Source organism: Triticum dicoccoides, chromosome 1A, assembly GCF_002162155.2.
Source record: "Triticum dicoccoides isolate Atlit2015 ecotype Zavitan chromosome 1A, WEW_v2.0, whole genome shotgun sequence".
Lineage (NCBI taxonomy): Eukaryota > Viridiplantae > Streptophyta > Magnoliopsida > Poales > Poaceae > Triticum > Triticum dicoccoides.
In genome coordinates this window covers 28523669-28539661 of record NC_041380.1, presented here as the reverse complement: position 1 = coordinate 28539661, position 15993 = coordinate 28523669, and the positions used below count along the sequence as shown (strand labels likewise).

Here is a 15993-nt window from a genome sequence, read left to right as displayed (position 1 = left end):
AGGTGGCTCGCCAAAGGCGAAACCACTACCGTTGGACCGGAGCAACACTCCGGACACACCATTGAATCTCTAGACCTGGCACCTCATCATGACCACGAGGATGCCGCCATCGCCACACTATCCTTATTTGAACAGAGTGGATTCTGAATTCATCCCTAACTATAGGACCAACTCATCGTCATTGAAGTCAAGACGATGAGCGGCCTCAAAAACTATGCTACTTTGGTCTAAAGCTGTCCGCACGTGTGGATTCGGCGACCAAGGTCATCGGTGAAGGGTAGCCGCCCGAGAATGGTGGCGGAAAGCGAGATCGATTTTCGTGACTCGGGGAGGAAGATAGGAAAACGATTGCGTACGCCATAAGTGTGGAGTGATGATTAGGTTGATGGACTCATGCATTTGCATGACCCGTGCGTGCGTGCGTGCGTACGTGATGCATGGAGTGCACGTAGGAGCATGTGTTTGACTTTGACATGGAAGCTGTGAGAGAACGTGGCGTGCCGTACCGTACGCAGTATGTGTCAAAAGAATATATTTTTTCGCGTTGGATGGAGAACCTGCGTAGTTACGTACTTCCTCCGTTTCGAATTACTTGTCGCAGGTATGAATGTATATAGATGTATTTTAATTCTAGATACATCCATTTCTACGACGGAACGGAGGGAGTACGTATGTACGGCCGTTCCGTTGGAGGAGGAATATACAAGTACGTATACGTATACGTAAGCACAAAGCAGGGGAGGGTAGTCCCATAGACCAGGAAAAAAGATCAAGGGAATGGACGTCAACTGAAGCAACTCGATGGTAACAAATTCTCCTTGTGTGTATACTGCCACAAACATTCTCCCGGCCCTCCCTGCTCTCTCTGTGTTTCCTGAATCAGATTGGCCTCCTTGCAACCACTACTGCAGAACTAGGTACTAGTGGCGGGCACAAGATGTCTATCAGTGGCGGATAGGGCGTTCGTCGCTGCAAACACCCCCACTAGTGATCGATTAACAGTGGCGGACGCGCAGTATTACCCACCACTGGTATTATAAGTATCATTGGCTCCCAGCTTGCTCAAAGTGGAAGGGAAGTGCTTATAAAATCCGTAGCTCAAGTGATCTCTACTTTTACCATGAGTGTATTCAAACTTTGAGCGTCAACTTGTGAGGATCTCATGAGGATGATTCGCAACTTTTATCGAGGAGTCGAGAAGGGGCGCCGGAAAATGCACTAGCGTGCCTGGACTCATATTATTAAACCGAAGGCGCAAGGCGGGCTCGGGTTCCGCGACCTTCAACTATTCAACCAGGCCTTATTAGCTCGGCAGGCGTGGCGGCTCCTCACAAACACGGAGAGCTTTTGTGCCCACGTGGCAAGGAGTGCAGCATGGCTTGGAGCTTTTGAAAAAAGGTTTGATATGGGGTGTCGGTAACGGGAGCTCAATTCGGGTATGACGTGATAGGTGGATTCCACGGAATGGATAGGGCAGGCCAATCACGCCGCAAGGCAGGTGCTAGCTGCGACGAGTGGCCGAATTGGTTGATAATCACGGTGCATGGCGGCTGTATGTTTTGAGGGAGACCTTCTTCCCGGTTGATGCAGAAGAGATAGCAAAAATCAGGATATCACCATGTATGGGCGAGGATCTTCTTGCATGGGCGCCCGAGCGGAATGGATGCTTCACGATGCGAAGTGCCTATCGGCTTGCTCTGGAGGATTGTCTTCAGCCTTCATCAGTCGCGGCAAGCAGGGCCATATGGGCTTTTATTTGGATGTGCCCTGCTCCTCCTAAGGTTCGCACCTTTGTTTGGCGATTGATCACCGACTGCTTACCCACATGGGTTAATAAAAAACGACGAGGCTTGGAAATCTCTGGCAAATGCCCCCTCTGTGCTACTAAACTGGAGGATACTTTTCATGCTTTTTGTAGATGTTCGAGGGCGGTGGCGCTATGGCAAGCCATGGCCAAGCAATGGAGGATTCCAACGGCGGTGAGCTTTCGACGAATGGGTACAGAGTGGCTTGCCCAAGCTCTCTGTGACCTGCCGGAGACGCAGCAGATGGAGCTGATGATGACATTATGGATCTGCTGGCACGTCCGGAATGAGTTGACGCACGATAAACCTGCACCGCTGATGGAGGCATCTCGACGTATTCTGCTCGGCTATGTTGACTCTTTGATTGGCCTCCAGAACTCACGCAACTATGACCCGGTGAAGGGGAAGCAGGTGGTGGATTCAGTGCAGCCCAGAACACCTATACTCCACCCACCTACATCTTCAAGAGCTTCTGTGAGGTGGATGTTGCCGGCGACCGGTTGGATGAAATTGAACGTGGACGGCTCCTATTGCCCATGTATAGGGACGGCAATCGCCGGAATGGTGCTGCGCGACAGTTCAGGGGCTATCATCTTCTCTTCGTGTCGAGTGTTGCGTGTGTGCGTGGACCCCCTGGAGGCCGAGCATAGACATCTTCTCTTCGTGTCGAATGTTTTTTCTTATGTTTGTTTTCGTTTTCAGTCTACATTTTCGTATATGTCAATAATAGTTTTAATAAGTGATTAATATTTCTTTATACACATTCAAATTGTTCGAACGCTTATTCAACATTTCTCAAAAAATCACTCAACATTTTTAATACTTATTTAACTTTTTTCAAATACTCGTTCAACATTTTAAATACTTATTCAACAATTTTTATATTCTTGTGCAACATTTTTTTAATACTCATTCAACATTTTTTAAATACTTGTTCAATATTTGTTTTCAATACTTGTTCGAATTCAAGAAGAAAATGGGGGACCCAGGGATCGAACCCTAGTTTCCAGGGTGATCAAGAACGCTCATAGCCACTTGGCTCATGTCCGTTCCGTGCTAGGCTAGTTGGAGGTGGCCTACTTTAGGCGAAATGAGCTGGTTTGCACCGTGTTTTTCCGGTTTATTGGTTTTCCACCATGGTTTCTCCATTTTTCTCGGTTTTCATTGTTTTTCCTTTTATTTATTTTTCGTTGTTTTTGTTCGGTTTTCTTTCTCGATTTCACTATGTTTTTTCTTTATTTTATGTTTTTTTTCGTTTTTGTTTTCCTTCTTGTTTTTTCATCACTTTATTGTTCTATCTCGGGTTTCATTGTTTTGCCATACACATTTTTAATATATCTAATAAAATTTTCTAATACATGTTTAACATCTTTCAAATGTTTGATTTATATCTTTTGAATACATGACCATCATTTTTTTCTACACACATTTATCATTTTTTTGAAATGTTTGATTAATATTTTTCAAGTACAAGTGTAACATTCTTTGAATACATGTCCAACATTTGCTGTATACACATTTAACATTTGTCAGATGGTTGTTCAACATTTTTCAAATGCCTGATTAACATTTTTATATGCATGATAAGAAAACTCACCATTTTTTAATACAGTGTCAACATTGTTTTTGCTATAAAATTTTAAAATTTCTCGAATGCGTGATCAACATTTTCCAAATACCTGCTGAAATTATCTCAAAGGCTCGATTAACATTTTGTAAACACGTGATCAATTTTTTATACACATTTTTGGATGTGTGACAAGCATTTTCTCTACACACGTTTTAACATTTCCCAAATGTTCCTTGTAGAGTTTTGTTTGTAATATGCATGTTTAAAATAGTTTATATAAAGTATAGAAAGCAAATCAGAAAAGGGAATAAAGAAGCGAGAAAAGGGATGCTGTGGCTTCCCGCGCTACTGGGCCGGCCCTCCACCCTGGCTGTAGCGCCAGCCGCCAGCGCGCGGAGGCGAAATGTTTTTTTCGCCGGGAGGGGAGGGAAACCGCGCGCCCTTTCCCTCCTCCCACCCCTCAAAATCCCCACCTCACCCCCAAAACCACCACCACACCCATCTGCCGCCACCTCCCCACCCCCAGACGATACGGCGCGCGAAGCCACGGACCAGGGCGCCGACTCCGACCCTCCACTCCGCCGCGCCCACGCCCGCCACCGCGCGCGGCGAGAGCCGGCAGGCCACCGCCCCGTCCGCTCCGCCAGGTGCGTTCCTCGGTTCCCGCCGCGCCGCCCCCCGCGGGCCGGCGAGTCTGCGCGCTGATTTTGGATCTCCGCGCGCGGGCGGGTTCGAGGGCGGCCCTCGCCTGCTCGACGAAATGCCGCGCCGGAATCGGGGTCGGCCGTCGTCTATTTCGCCCCCGATCTGTCGCCGTGCCTGCAGGGGATAGGATGGGTGGGCAATGAAACGGGTCGGGAGTAGAGGGCAGTGCGGCCCCCCTGTGTTTTGCTGCTACTAATGGCAGCCACTTTGTACTACTAGTTATTAAGAGGATGTTAGATTTGGGGATAGATGCTTTTTCACCGGGGGAAAATGGTACGGGAACGGGCAGGGATCGCGGCACACTGAACTATTGTGTCAAATATGCCGCCATCCCTATAATTTGCACATCTGGATAACTAAGCTGAACTAAACTAAATGAATGACTGCACATAGCAACCTTGCCACGCTGAATGGGTGTGTCAGCAACTTAGCCTAGTTATGTTTATGCGCCGAGTAGTGGCGGAGCTCGAACGAGGATGCTGAGGGGGCTAAGCTGACTAGACATGCTTCAAATTTCAGCATTATTTGATATCTATATTGTATTATTAAGGATACATGTAAGCTAGATTAGGCAGGGGCCAAGCCCCCCTTGGTCACAGGGAAGCTCTGCCATGGGTACAAAACATGGGAGCCCCCTTACAGTGCCTTGTTTTTTTTTTCTTTTATTCAACCTTACGGGCATATGCTGTGTGCTGCAGTCGTTTGGCCCAATTATGAATGAAACTCATCATGCGTTCGTCTTGCTTTGTCAACAAGAGCATAAAGGAAAGATGCCTGCCGTACACATTTTGAACATTTCAGTTGGTGTTTCCTCTGCAGAAACATCCCGGCACTGCACACGGCAGGAGCTCACAGGTCACTGCCTCGTCCACCGCCATTGTGCTCGGTGCGTTTCTCAGTTCCCGCCCTTGTAGTCATCTCCTTTTTCTCTCTCAGTGCGTTTTTGTTGCTTTTGGGTCTCTGGCTGCCGTGCCTGTTCTCGCCTGCTCGATGAAATGCGGTGACTGAGTCGTGGATGTCTGTGCTTTATTTTGCCCAGATCTATTGCTATGTCTGTAGGGAATGGGATGGATGGGTAGTGAAATGAATCAGGAGCATAGGACAATGCGCTTCTCCTCTGTTTTGCTGGTACTAATGATGGACATTTTGTACTAGTGACAAAATGATGGTAGATTTGGGGAGAGATGTTTTCTCACTGGGGGAAAGATGGTGCTGGAAGGGGCAGGGGTCACGGCACCAGAGGAGTCAGCCTCTCAGCTTAAATTAAAGAGCAGATTACGCTCTAGCTCACGTAACATATTGCACAAGTGTGTCAAATATGCCACCATCCTTTTAATTTGCGCATCTGGATCACTAAACTTAATTAAATGTGTGGCTGCACATAATAAGCTTTGATGGGTGTGTCAGCGAATTAGCTTAGTTATGTATGGAGCAGTGGCGGAGCTCAGATGAGAGTGTTCAGGAGGCTAAGCTGACAAGACATGCTTAAAATTTGAGAATTTTTGAGCATTATCTGATATCTAAGTTGTATTATAAAGGATATAGTTAGACAGTGTGATGTCTAGTTGTTTGGCTCAATTATGAATGCAATTAATTATGGGTTCATCTTGCGTTCGGTGAGAAGAGCTTAAAGGAAAGATGAATGCTGTATACTTTTTGAGCATTTTGGTTGGTGTTTCCTTTGCAGAAATTTCACACCACTGCGCACGGCAAGAACTGACAGGTCACCGCCTCATCCGCCACCATTGTGCCTGGTGCGTTACTCAGTTCCCGCCCTTGTAAGCATATTGAAGTGTGTCAAATATGTTGCCATCCTTTTAATGGACACATCTAGATCTCTAAACTAAATTAAATGGGTGACCTGCGCATAAAAACCATGATGGGTGTGCTGGCAAATTAGCTTAGTTATGTACGGAGCAGTGGCGGAGCTTGAAGGATAATCCTGAGGGGGCTAAGCTGATAAGACATGCTTAAAATTTGAGATTTATTTTACTCCCTCCAATCTGAATTAATTGACGCAACTCTATACAGTATCTTACTTACATTGTGTAGAGATCGCGTCAATTAATTTGGATCGGAGGGAGTAGCATTATTTGATATCTAAGTTGTATTCTACAGGGTATAGTTAGGCAGTGTGCTGTAGTTGTTTGGCTTAATCATGAATGCAACTTATCATGGGTTCATGTTGCTTTGGGCGAGAAGAGCTTAAAGGAAAGATGCACACCTGTATTCTTTTTGAGCATTTCAGTTGGTGTTTCCTTTGCAGAAATTTCCCACCACTGTGTGCTGTGAGAATCAGCAGGTCACCGCCTCATCCACCGCCATCGTACCTGGTGTGTTTCTTGCTTCCGGCCCACCTTTTTCTCTTTTAGGGTGTTTTTGTTTCTTTTGGATTTCTGGTGCCATGCCTGTTCTTGCCTGGATACTTGCGAGGAAGTCCCTCACCTGCTCGGCGAATGCTGTGACCGAATTGGGCACACATGTTGGTTTATTTCGCTCCAATATACCGATGTCTGTAGGGAATGGGTGGGTAATGAAACGAATCAGGAACAGAGGGCCATGCACTCTTCTTTTTGTTTTGGTGGTACTAATGATAGACCTTCTGTAGTTAAGATGATGGTGGATTTTGGGAGCGATTGTTTCTCAGTGAAAAGAAATTGATGTGGGAAGGGAAGGAATCTTGGCAATAGACGAGTCAGCGTCTCAGCTTAATTAAGGAGCAGATTACACTCTAGGCTACTTAGCATATTAAAGTGTGTCAAATATGTCACCATCCTTGTAATTTGCACATCTAGATCACTAAATTAAATTAAATGGTTGACTGCACGTAACAGCCATGCCATGTTGAATGGGTGTGTCGGCAACTTGGCATAGTTACGTATGGAGCATGGGAGTGCCCTTGCATGCCTTGTTTTTTTTTACTATTCAACCTATGACAATATGCTGTGTGCTGTAGTTGTTTGGCTCGTTTATGATGAAACTTATCATGAGTTCGTGTTGCTTTAGGCAAGAAGAGCATAAAGGAAACATGTGTGCTGTATACTTTTTGAGCATTTCAGTTGGTGTTCCCTTTGCAGAAATTTCCCACCACTGCGTGCTGCAAGAATCAGCAGGTCACCGCCTCATCTGCTGCCATCATGCCCGGTACGTTTCTTGCTTCCCACCCTCCTCTTTCTCTCTCAGCATGCTTTTGTTTCTTTTGGATTTCTGGGCGCTGTGCCTGTTCTTGCCTGGATACTTGCGAGGAAGTCCCTCAGCTGCTCAACGAAATGCTGTGACCGAATCAGGCACTTGTGTTGGCTTATTTCACTCCAATAAACCGATATGTATGTAGGGAATGGGTGGGTAATGAAACAAATCAGGAACAGAGTACGATGCACTCTTCTTTTGTTTTGGTGGTACTAATGCTAGACCTTTTGTAGTTAAGATGATGGTGGATTTGGTGAGAGATTGTTTCTCAGTGAAAAAATGATGTGAGATGGGGAAGGGATCTTTGGAAATAGAGGGTTATTTGGCTAGAATCAAGGAGATAGGGTGAACATGGAATTAGAACAGGTTTTTATTCAGTGGTGGCCACATATGGCCATGTGGGTATACGGGAAGTTTAAGAACGCAGAACAGACATGGGCTTCCACACATAACTACTCTGACTCACTCATCTGATGTGGTGTGGTAATGATGACATGGCATGTTGGTGATGTTGAGTGACTCGCTTAATTTAGTTTAGTGACCCAGAGGTGCACATTTAGAGAACAGTAACCCATATGACACACTTGAACAAGTCTGGTTAGCTAAAGAGTAATTTACTCTTATTATATAAAGAGGTTGCCTCCATGTCTTGGCCCTTGTTTTTGGGAGTTCTTTGGGTTTTCACTGTGGTAAAAGATGTACTAAAACTTTAGAACAGCTGGATGATTAATATTTGGATAAAAAGAAGTTTACAATGTCATTGGACATTTACAGGCTCCTCATTTGATTTGTGTAGAGCCTAGCCTAAATATATTCAAAGTACTACATGATCATCAATTGCTATTTAAGTATGATTTGCACCTATACTTATGCAAGTTCAGAGACACAATGACATGCTACACAAGTCTAGACACTTATCACCTATGAGGCTATGACACGCTCATTCTCAAGACATTTTGTGTTACCTTTTTCTTTCACCTTAAGGTTGCCAAGTTCTAAAGTTAGAAAAAAAATTCTTGCACACTTTCACATAGCAGAAATTCTGTGTCCAAGTGATATTGTTGGTAATAAAACTATCTTGTCATTCTTATGCAGGATTGTGATAAAGACGAATTATAGAGTTCTTGTTTAGAGTACTTCACAAGTTTAGTGCCTATTTCTGTTCCTTGGTTCACCACAATGGAATGCAACAAGGAAGAAGCTTCAAGAGCCAAGGATGTGTCTGAAAGAAAGCTGCATGAAGCAGACTTTCCTGGTGCCAAAAAGATGGCTCTCAAGGCTCACCAGCTTTTTCCTGGCCTTGAAAATATTTCTCAGCTGCTTGCTGTTTGTGAAGTTCATTGCTCTTCTTCTGTTAAGATCAATGGGGAGACAGACTGGTATGGAATTCTTCAAGTAGAACCAACTGCAGATGACATGGTACTTAAAAAACAGTACCGCAAACTTGCTCTTTTACTTCATCCAGATAAGAACAAATTTGCGGGTGCTGAAGCTGCTTTTAAGTTAATTGGTGAAGCCTACATGACACTGACAGACCATGTAAAACGTTCTTCCCATGACAATAAAAGGAAAGCAGTTTTTGCAACTTCTGCCCCTATGCCAAAGAAGCGGGCACGGGCATCAAAGAAAACTGATCCTGCTCATAAGAAGGATAACAAGGAGAACTTTGGTGCTCCACAAACCCAGAAGAATCCACAGCAACAGGCTGGAAAGTCAAGTGGATTATCCAGTTTCTGGACTATTTGCTTGACTTGTGGAACAAAATACCAGTATCCTTCTAGCTCGCTTATGAGGTTTGTCCTCTGCCGAATCTGTTCAAGGTCTTTCCTTGCCTATGATTTGTCCAAGAAACCTGTTCCTGCTGGAGTGGACAATCCATGGAGTGGATATGGGATGCAGCCGCAAAAGTTCCCTCCTAGTCAGCAAGCTCATGTTACTAACCAGGGACAAAACAATCAGAGTTTTCCTGGTTGGACCCATCCCGCTCACCAGCAACAGCAATCTCAGAATGTTCCTAATCAGCAAACTCCTGCTGCTAACCAACAACAGCACTCTCAGAGACGTGCACCCAGTGCAGGATCAAAGAATGCTACGAGCTCTGAGGGTGTAGGTGACCCTAACAATAAAGGAGCCACAGATAGCACAAAAGTATCAAGAGCACCATCCAAAAAACAAAATGGTGCAGGTAGAACTGAATTGCCATATGCGCAGCAATCTCAGGATGTTCCTAATCAGCAAACTCCAACTGATGACCAACGACAGCAGTCTCAGAGGCGTCCAACCAGTGCAGTACCAACAAATGTTATGAGCTCTGAGGGTCTAGGCGATCCTAACAGTAAAGAGGCCACAGAAAGCACAAAGGTATCAAGTGCAGCATTCAAAGAAAAAGATGGTGCAGATAGAACTGAATTGCCATTTGTGTCTTCTGCTAAACTTTCACCGACAAACATGCAGAAAAGGGGAATACAGTCTCAGCATTTTCCTAGTCAGCAAACTTCTCCTGTTAATCAGCAAGTTCAGTTGCAGAAACCCAGTTTTAATGAAGGATCAATTAATCTTAACAGTATGGGAATGTCAGACAGTAATGTCACAGCTAATGCCAGGACATGTACTAACATGAATGTACCAAGAGCATCACTTAATAAAGAAAATGGTTCAAGCAGAACTGGGTCACCACTTGCAAATTCTGATGAAGTTTCACCTGCAAACATGGGAAAAGGGATAATGAAGGATGCTAATGGTGCAGTGAAAACAGGGCAGAATCCTCAGAGATCAAGCCAGCAGGAAAATAATGTCAGTAATGAAGATGGCAGTGGTGGTTGTAGAAAAGGCAGTGATAATATTCATGATTCTCCTGTGGCCAAAAGGATAAGGACAGGATACTCTTCAAGCAATGCTTACAAGAATGGTGGAACAGTACACGAAGATGGTAATGTGTACACCACACAAGCATGCAGTATTCCAATTACAAAGACTCCAAATGAAAATGTGGAGGTGGTCAATGGCTTGGATGAGAAACAAGGAGCAAGCAAAAAAGAGGAAATGCGCAACTCTGGAAGAGATGGCGTTGCTAGTTCTGTGGTCAATAGTATTCCTTGTGAAGGTGATGTCTCGTATCCAGATCCAGAATTTTATGACTTTGAGGAAAATAGGAATGCAACTCAATTCAAAGCTGATCAAATATGGGCTGTTTATGATGACAGTGATTTCATGCCAAGGTACTATGCTCGAATTAAGCAGGTTCACCAAAACTTCATGTTGTGGTTCAGTTGGCTAGAGTTTGATCCTCTGAATGATGCTGAGAAGGCATGGTATTCTAAGGACATGCCTGTTGCTTGTGGTCGTTTCAGAATTGGGAAAACAATCTTAACAGAAGATAGAAAAATGTTTTCCCATGTAGTTTCTTGGACAAAAGGAAAGAAGAGAAACAGCTATGAGATTTATCCAGTGAAAGGCGAAGTATGGGCCCTATTGAGGAGATGTGACATCAACCAGAGTTCAAGTTCTAGTGACCATAAGAACTACAGCTATGACATTGTAGAAATAAAATCAGACTTTGCTGTGGGCATTGGCACATTCGTCACTCCCTTAGTAAAGGTTAAAGGTTTTGTTAGCCTGTTTGTGCGGTCGGACAAGAAAGAACCATATTTGATTCCTGGTGGTGACACACTAAGGTTTTCACACAACATCCCTTTTCATAGGTTGTCAGAAGTTGATAAGCCACATATCCCTAATGGCGCCCTTGAGCTGGATCCTGCATCTATGCCTTCTAACATGGAAGAAGCATCTTCGTCTGCAGACCTTAACAGGAGTAGCACTCAAGAAGGTAATATTGGAGGCAATGTTTCGTCTACCAGAGACTCTTTTAAGTGTGAAATGCCTGCTGGTAAGACCAAAGAGGGTCTGGATAGCACTGCTACAAATGAAGGTAATGTTCACAATGGAGTGAAGAAACCAAATATCAATGCAGATGGCAAGCACGATAATGGCTCAGAGGCTTCTGTAATTGATGCTCATACTGTTGACCAATGGGATGATAGCTTTCAATCTGAATCTCCAGCAACTTTTGTGTATCCTGAACCAGAGTTTTTCAACTTTGGTGATATAAGGTCATTTGACAATTTCAAGAGTGGACAAATTTGGGCACTCTATTGTGAGACCGACAAGTTCCCAAAGTACTATGCCTTCATAAAGAAAGTTGATCAAGATGACCTCACAATCCGCATAAGATGGCTTGAGTACTGTCCATGTGGAGAGACGGAGAAGCGTTTGGTGAAAAATGGTCTAACTGCTAGCTGTGGAATATTCAGAGTTAGCAGTCAAAGTGACAACTATGATTGCACAAGTGTCTTCTCTCATATCATGGAAGTGACAACGGTTAGTAAAGGAAAGAAGTATGAAATTCTTCCTCGTGTTGGCCAGGTATGGGCTGTATACAAGAACTGGAATCGTGGCTGGAGCTTTGAAAATTTTAAAAGCTGTGAATATGATCTTGTGGAGGTCCTGGAGATTTCTGCTGCCTCTCTAACATTGTCCTATCTCACAAAAGTGGATGGTTTTAGTACTGTATTCATGCTAGAGAGGAAGGGTGAATCTACAAGTGGCTTGAAAATACTAAGAAGTGACATGATGATGTTCTCACATCAGATTCCTTCATACCGCATGACAAATGAAGGCGACAAACTCTGTGGTTACTGGGAACTTGATCCAGCATCTGTGCCTGAAACTTTCCTGGCTAGAAAAACAAAGTGAAGCAAAAGCTATATTGCTCAACAGGATGAAGTTAACAGTTGATTGCTTATCAAAATTGTAGGTATCATCTAGCTTTTGTATCATAAACTTGGTCGAATTAGATGTGATCAAAGATACTGTATCTCATCTTGACCTCTCACTAACTCCGACTTCATATTTTTGCAGTACATCGTTGACAAAGCTGCAGCATGAAGATGGTTCTTGCTGTTGGTTGTATCAAGTGTCAAGTAGGCAGGTTAGGTTATTAGGTTGCTATGCCACCTGATTCCAAGTAATCAGGTTTGGTCTTCATGTTGACTTACCTTATAAATCGTGTTCTGCATAGTTGATGGTAACAACTCCTTTTGTATGCAACTTTGTAACCCTGAGTATGCTTGAAAAGAAACAGGTGGCAGTGGCATTCATTTCAGCCTATGCTTACCCTCAGAAAGTTAGTTGCTTTCTGTCCAACCGCTGATAATGATAGGCATATGTTTGTAACTGTAATGTTTGTGAATGACCTCTTCCATGTTGTTCCTCTATATGCGCAGTTTCATTTTCTATGCTAGTTAAGGATTACTATGTGTCAAATTTCTTGGGCAGGTTGACAAGTAGAGCTTATGTTTTGTTGTCGAGTAAAACCTCTTTGTGAAGATCCAAGTACATTTTGCTTTCTTGAGATTATAAGCTGATTATTCATTCAATGTACGTAATTTTTTTATGTGACACTGCAAATCCTAAATCATTTTACATGCCGTTGCAAATGTTGCTTACTTAAATACCACTTCAAACACTCCTTTGATTTTTGTATGCCATCTCAAATGGTATTACATTTCCTTGTGTAAGGACTATGGTACTCCAATTCAATTAACAGCATGGCGGCCATATATTTCAAGGTTCATGAGTGGCACATGCAGAAACATCTTTCCAGTTTAATATGATAATGGAAAGGCAGAAACACTGTTTGGTATTTGATAGATTCAAGTGCATAATGTTGTTCGTTTGCAACTAAAGCTATTTCTTAAGTGATCGTAGTGAACTTTATGTCAGGTATCCACTATTTATTCCCACATTTTACGAGAGCACATGCATATTTCATTGCGCAAAGCCCTTTCGCTTCAATTATTTGTCATATAAATTATGTTATGAGCGTCGAACCTGAAAATAATATTGCTGAATAGTGGGACCTATCTGATCTAATGTGCCTTACATTTGATGTTACACAATATATTATTTTTAAATATATTTATTTGTGTAATCAATTGTCTATTTCCAGAAAATAATCTTGCCCCAGATGCATTTGGGACGCTAGTTTTAATTGTAACACACTAGCCCAAATTAAACGGGACATCCCTTACCTGAATTCTTTGTTTCTAAATCAATCCTTTGGTTTCCCCCATGTCTGCACTGCTATACTCTTCTTTTACCTGCCTTCATTGCCTTTTCCCATGGAGTCTTGCTTTGGAAAATCGTGTAGGTGAAGGTGAATTCTACTTGTTTCTAATTGCTTGATCTAGAATACACCAGTCGCCAAACAGCAAAATGAGCTGAGAGGTTTATGTTAAGCGGCTAAGTGAATTCTGTTGCATTTTTGCACAATGTTATCATTGCGTAGCTGAAATCAATATGATCTGTCATTCTGCACAAATTTTAGAATTATACTTCTTTTCAAGCTCCCTGTACGAAGATCCTGGTGCCAGGGAGATCCTCTCTTTAGCATGTCGCGATGGATGTGCAGTCTGCTTTTGCTGGTGTAGGTTCAGGTGAGCAAGTGCATGGTGATCTAGGGATTTGTTGTGGCTTGCTCCTGATTCCTGACCTAATGCGCCTTAACATTTGATGTTACACAACATATCATTTGAAATATATTTATTTATGTAATCAATTGTCTGCTTCGAGAAAATAATCTTGCCCCACATGCATTTGGAGCACTAGCTTTAATTGTAACACACTAGTCCAAATTAGACGGGACATCTCTTACCCAAATTCTTTGTTTCTAAATCAGTCCTTTTGGTTTCCATGTCTACACTGCTATACTCTTCTTTTACCTGCCTGCATTGCCTTTTTCCATGGATTTCCCCTTGAAAAATCGTGTAGGTGAAGGTGGATTCATGCCTATATTGTTCGCTTCCAAATCCTAATTGATGCTGCTTGGTTTCTACTTGTTTCTAATTGCTTTACCTAGAATACACCAGTCACCAAATAGCAAAATGAGCTGAGTGGTTGTATGTTATCTGTTGCTAGCTATCATGCATTTTTTATGATAGTTTCACCTCCGTAGATGAAAACACCGAGTTACAACTTATGCAACTACTGTCAGACTCCACATCCTTGATGGTTTTGCCTTTGCAATATTGATTACCCTGGTATGGAAGGGAGAACGCCCTGGTATGGCAATCTTTCTATCATATACTTTGATTTGAAAATTGCACTTATTGCCAGGTCAAAGCCTTTGGTTTGTGTGATCCAAAATATGTCTCGTCAGCTTATACTGAACCTGTATATTTCTTTGGTAAAAAAAAGGATCTCCTGCTTTTCTTTGGCCAGTACAATTCTATTTCTCAACTCCAGAGGATGATGTATCTGGGCAGAGGGTGCGTAATATAGTACCAAATCTGTTTGCTTTGTCTGATATAATAAACCTTATTTTCAGTCTTCAGATTATCCACTTGGTCTTCTATTTAGCTATATGGTTGTTGCAGTTTTGCAAGAGTCTTGCCTTGCCTGCAATAGGCACCACAGAATTAGTTTCACTGTTTTGTTTGTACTTTTTACCACATGATGCAACTTCTGTAGGGCTCAGATGCTTTACTTCTCAGAGAAATCCCCTTGCATTTTACAAATCTGTATACTGTCCTGCCTAGAACTTGCATGACATTACAGTTTTGCTATTTCGGTCGTTGTTTGTTAGCATCCACATAGAGGTCTTCATACCTAATATTACAAATTGAGCTTTTGGATATATCACTTTATTGCTACCTATCTGCATTTTTCCCAATAGTTCCAATAATTTTAGATGAAAACACCAAGTTCTAAGTCATATCTTATATATGCAACTATAGTCAGACTCCAGATCCTTGATGGTTTTGCTTGTCTCCTCTGCTATATGGATTACCTTCTTAGAGAAGGGATAACACACTGGTTTGGAAATCTTTCTGTCATACACTTTTATTTGAAAATTGCAGTTACTGTCAGATCAAAGCCTTTGGAAGTTTCGTCAGCTTATAATGAACTGGTATTTTCTTCGGTTAAAAGAGGTGACCTGCTTTTCTTTGGCCCATGCAATTGTATTTCTAAAGTCCAATTCCATATCAAATCAATTTTCATTTCACATGAACCCAGTCCAGAATGTATCTGGACACAGACGTGGTGTGTACTACAGTACTAAATCGGTTTGGTTGCCTGATATAATAAACCTTATTTTCAGTAAGATCACCCACTTTGCCTTTTATTTACCTATATTTGGTTGTTGCAGTTTTGCAGGGGTCTGGAATTATATAAATCCCAAACTCAGAACACAGCATGGTAGGCAGGTATCAAGCGATTAGTTAACAGCACCGGAAAGCCAGGCCTGCCTTGAGCTTCTGGATGGTCGCCTCGTCAGTCTTGAACGACTTGGCGAGGACGGCGTTGTCGATGCCGGTATCAAACACAGCGAGGGGAACAGACACGAGCCCAGGCGTGGCGCTCCCGAATGCGGAGAGCGCCGTGGCGGTGCTGTTCCCTTGGTTGAACTGGTAGTGCACCGTCCCCTTGGGGAACACGAACATGTCGCCCGGGCCCAGGTCCTGGGTGTAGAGCCTGTTGGCGGTGTCGATGAACCCAACGGAGAGCGCGCCATGGGCGACGATCAGCAGCTCGGAGGCGCGTGGGTGGGTGTGCGTGGGGTTGACGGAGCCCGGGGGGAATGTGAGCATGGCGTAGGACACGCTCTGACCGTTCAGGGCTGGGAACTCCATCATAGTGGCCTTGGTCAAGGTGAAACCGTACACC

General features: G+C 43.3%; 3 protein-coding genes across 4 annotated transcripts in view; 2 read left to right on the top strand and 1 right to left on the bottom strand.

Annotated features, from left to right (window-relative positions):
• The first annotated feature begins 1521 nt into the window (after positions 1 to 1521).
• On the top strand, positions 1522 to 8372 carry LOC119350406. Its single transcript, XM_037618256.1, has 7 exons — positions 1522 to 1781; positions 1919 to 2477; positions 4900 to 4966; positions 5768 to 5858; positions 6347 to 6413; positions 7158 to 7224; positions 8365 to 8372. Exons 1-7 carry the CDS (start codon positions 1660 to 1662, stop codon positions 8370 to 8372), a joined length of 981 nt encoding a protein of 326 aa, XP_037474153.1. The 5' UTR covers positions 1522 to 1659.
• LOC119360575 lies at positions 4007 to 12517 on the top strand. 2 transcript variants are annotated; one of them, XM_037626157.1, is made up of 6 exons: positions 4007 to 4022; positions 4900 to 4966; positions 6347 to 6413; positions 7158 to 7224; positions 8365 to 12082; positions 12187 to 12517. In XM_037626157.1, exon 5 carries the CDS (start codon positions 8449 to 8451, stop codon positions 12019 to 12021), a length of 3573 nt encoding a protein of 1190 aa, XP_037482054.1. In that variant the 5' UTR covers positions 4007 to 4022; positions 4900 to 4966; positions 6347 to 6413; positions 7158 to 7224; positions 8365 to 8448; the 3' UTR covers positions 12022 to 12082; positions 12187 to 12517. The 2 variants fall into 2 exon arrangements, with proteins under 2 accessions (XP_037482054.1, XP_037482052.1); XM_037626155.1 differs by lacking the exon at positions 4007 to 4022 and having other exon boundaries at positions 8365 to 12078.
• Positions 12518 to 15548: 3031 nt separating this feature from the next.
• LOC119354629 (putative germin-like protein 9-2) overlaps positions 15549 to 15993 on the bottom strand; it is a 630-nt gene continuing 185 nt past the window's right edge. Inside the window, exon 1 of the mRNA XM_037621388.1 lies at positions 15549 to 15993. This exon is cut by the window's right edge and continues 185 nt beyond it. Coding sequence (XP_037477285.1) covers positions 15549 to 15993 — 445 coding nt within the window.

Excerpts from the sequence above, each read along its gene's own strand:
- LOC119350406 (XM_037618256.1), top strand. The coding sequence starts at position 1,660 with ATGGATGCTTCACGATGCGAAGTGCCTATCGGCTTGCTCTGGAGGATT. Across the intron at positions 4,967-5,767 it reads GTCCACCGCCATTGTGCTCG|AAATTTCACACCACTGCGCA; the intron begins GTGCGTTTCTCA and ends TTTCCTTTGCAG. Across the intron at positions 5,859-6,346 it reads GTTACTCAGTTCCCGCCCTT|AAATTTCCCACCACTGTGTG; the intron begins GTAAGCATATTG and ends TTTCCTTTGCAG.
- LOC119360575 (XM_037626157.1), top strand. The coding sequence starts at position 8,449 with ATGGAATGCAACAAGGAAGAAGCTTCAAGAGCCAAGGATGTGTCTGAA.